At 42.7% G+C, this 703-nt stretch overlaps 1 protein-coding gene across 1 annotated transcript in view; it reads right to left on the bottom strand.

The window, feature by feature from the left end:
* Positions 1-290: 290 nt before the first annotated feature.
* The window catches only part of LOC127921189 (uncharacterized), a 2,754-nt gene continuing 2,341 nt past the window's right edge, over positions 291-703 (bottom strand). Inside the window, exons 2-3 of the mRNA XM_052504969.1 lie at positions 640-679; positions 291-561 (exon numbers count right to left, since the gene is read on the bottom strand). Of these exons, the coding sequence (XP_052360929.1) occupies positions 291-561; positions 640-679 (311 nt within the window). The remainder of the gene's footprint in view (positions 562-639; positions 680-703) is intronic.

Here is a 703-nt window from a genome sequence, read left to right as displayed (position 1 = left end):
CTACTTAGTGAATAGGGGTCCATGGTTAAACTAAGTGCACTACTTAGTGAATAGGGGTCCATGGTCAAACTAAGTGCACTACTTAGTGAATAGGGGTCCATGGTTAAACTAAGTGCACTACTTAGTGAATAGGGGTCCATGGTTAAACTAAGTGCACTACTTAGTGAATAGGGGTCCATGGTTAAACTAAGTGCACTACTTAGTGAATAGGGGTCCATGGTTAAACTAAGTGGTCAAACTAAGTGCACTACTTAGTGAATAGGGGTCCATGGTCAAACTAAGTGCACTACTTAGTGAATAGGGGCACTTAGTGAATAGGGTCCATGGTCTCTGGTTAAACTAAGTGCACTACTTAGTGAATAGGGGTCCATGGTCAAACTAAGTGCACTACTTAGTGAATAGGGGTCCATGGTCAAACTAAGTGCACTACTTAGTGAATAGGGGTCCATGGTCAAACTAAGTGCACTACTTAGTGAATAGGGGTCCATGGTCAAACTAAGTGCACTACTTAGTGAATAGGGGCCTCTGGTTAAACTAAGTGCACTACTTAGTGAATAGGGGTGCATGGTTAAACTAAGTGCACTACTTAGTGAATAGGGGTCCATGGTCAAACTAAGTGCACTACTTAGTGAATAGGGGCCTCTGGTTAAACTAAGTGCACTACTTAGTGAATAGGGGCCTCTGGTCAAACTAAGTGTACTAC

Source organism: Oncorhynchus keta, unplaced genomic scaffold (assembly GCF_023373465.1).
Source record: "Oncorhynchus keta strain PuntledgeMale-10-30-2019 unplaced genomic scaffold, Oket_V2 Un_contig_21610_pilon_pilon, whole genome shotgun sequence".
Lineage (NCBI taxonomy): Eukaryota > Metazoa > Chordata > Actinopteri > Salmoniformes > Salmonidae > Oncorhynchus > Oncorhynchus keta.
This window is presented reverse-complemented; position numbering and strand designations above follow the sequence as displayed.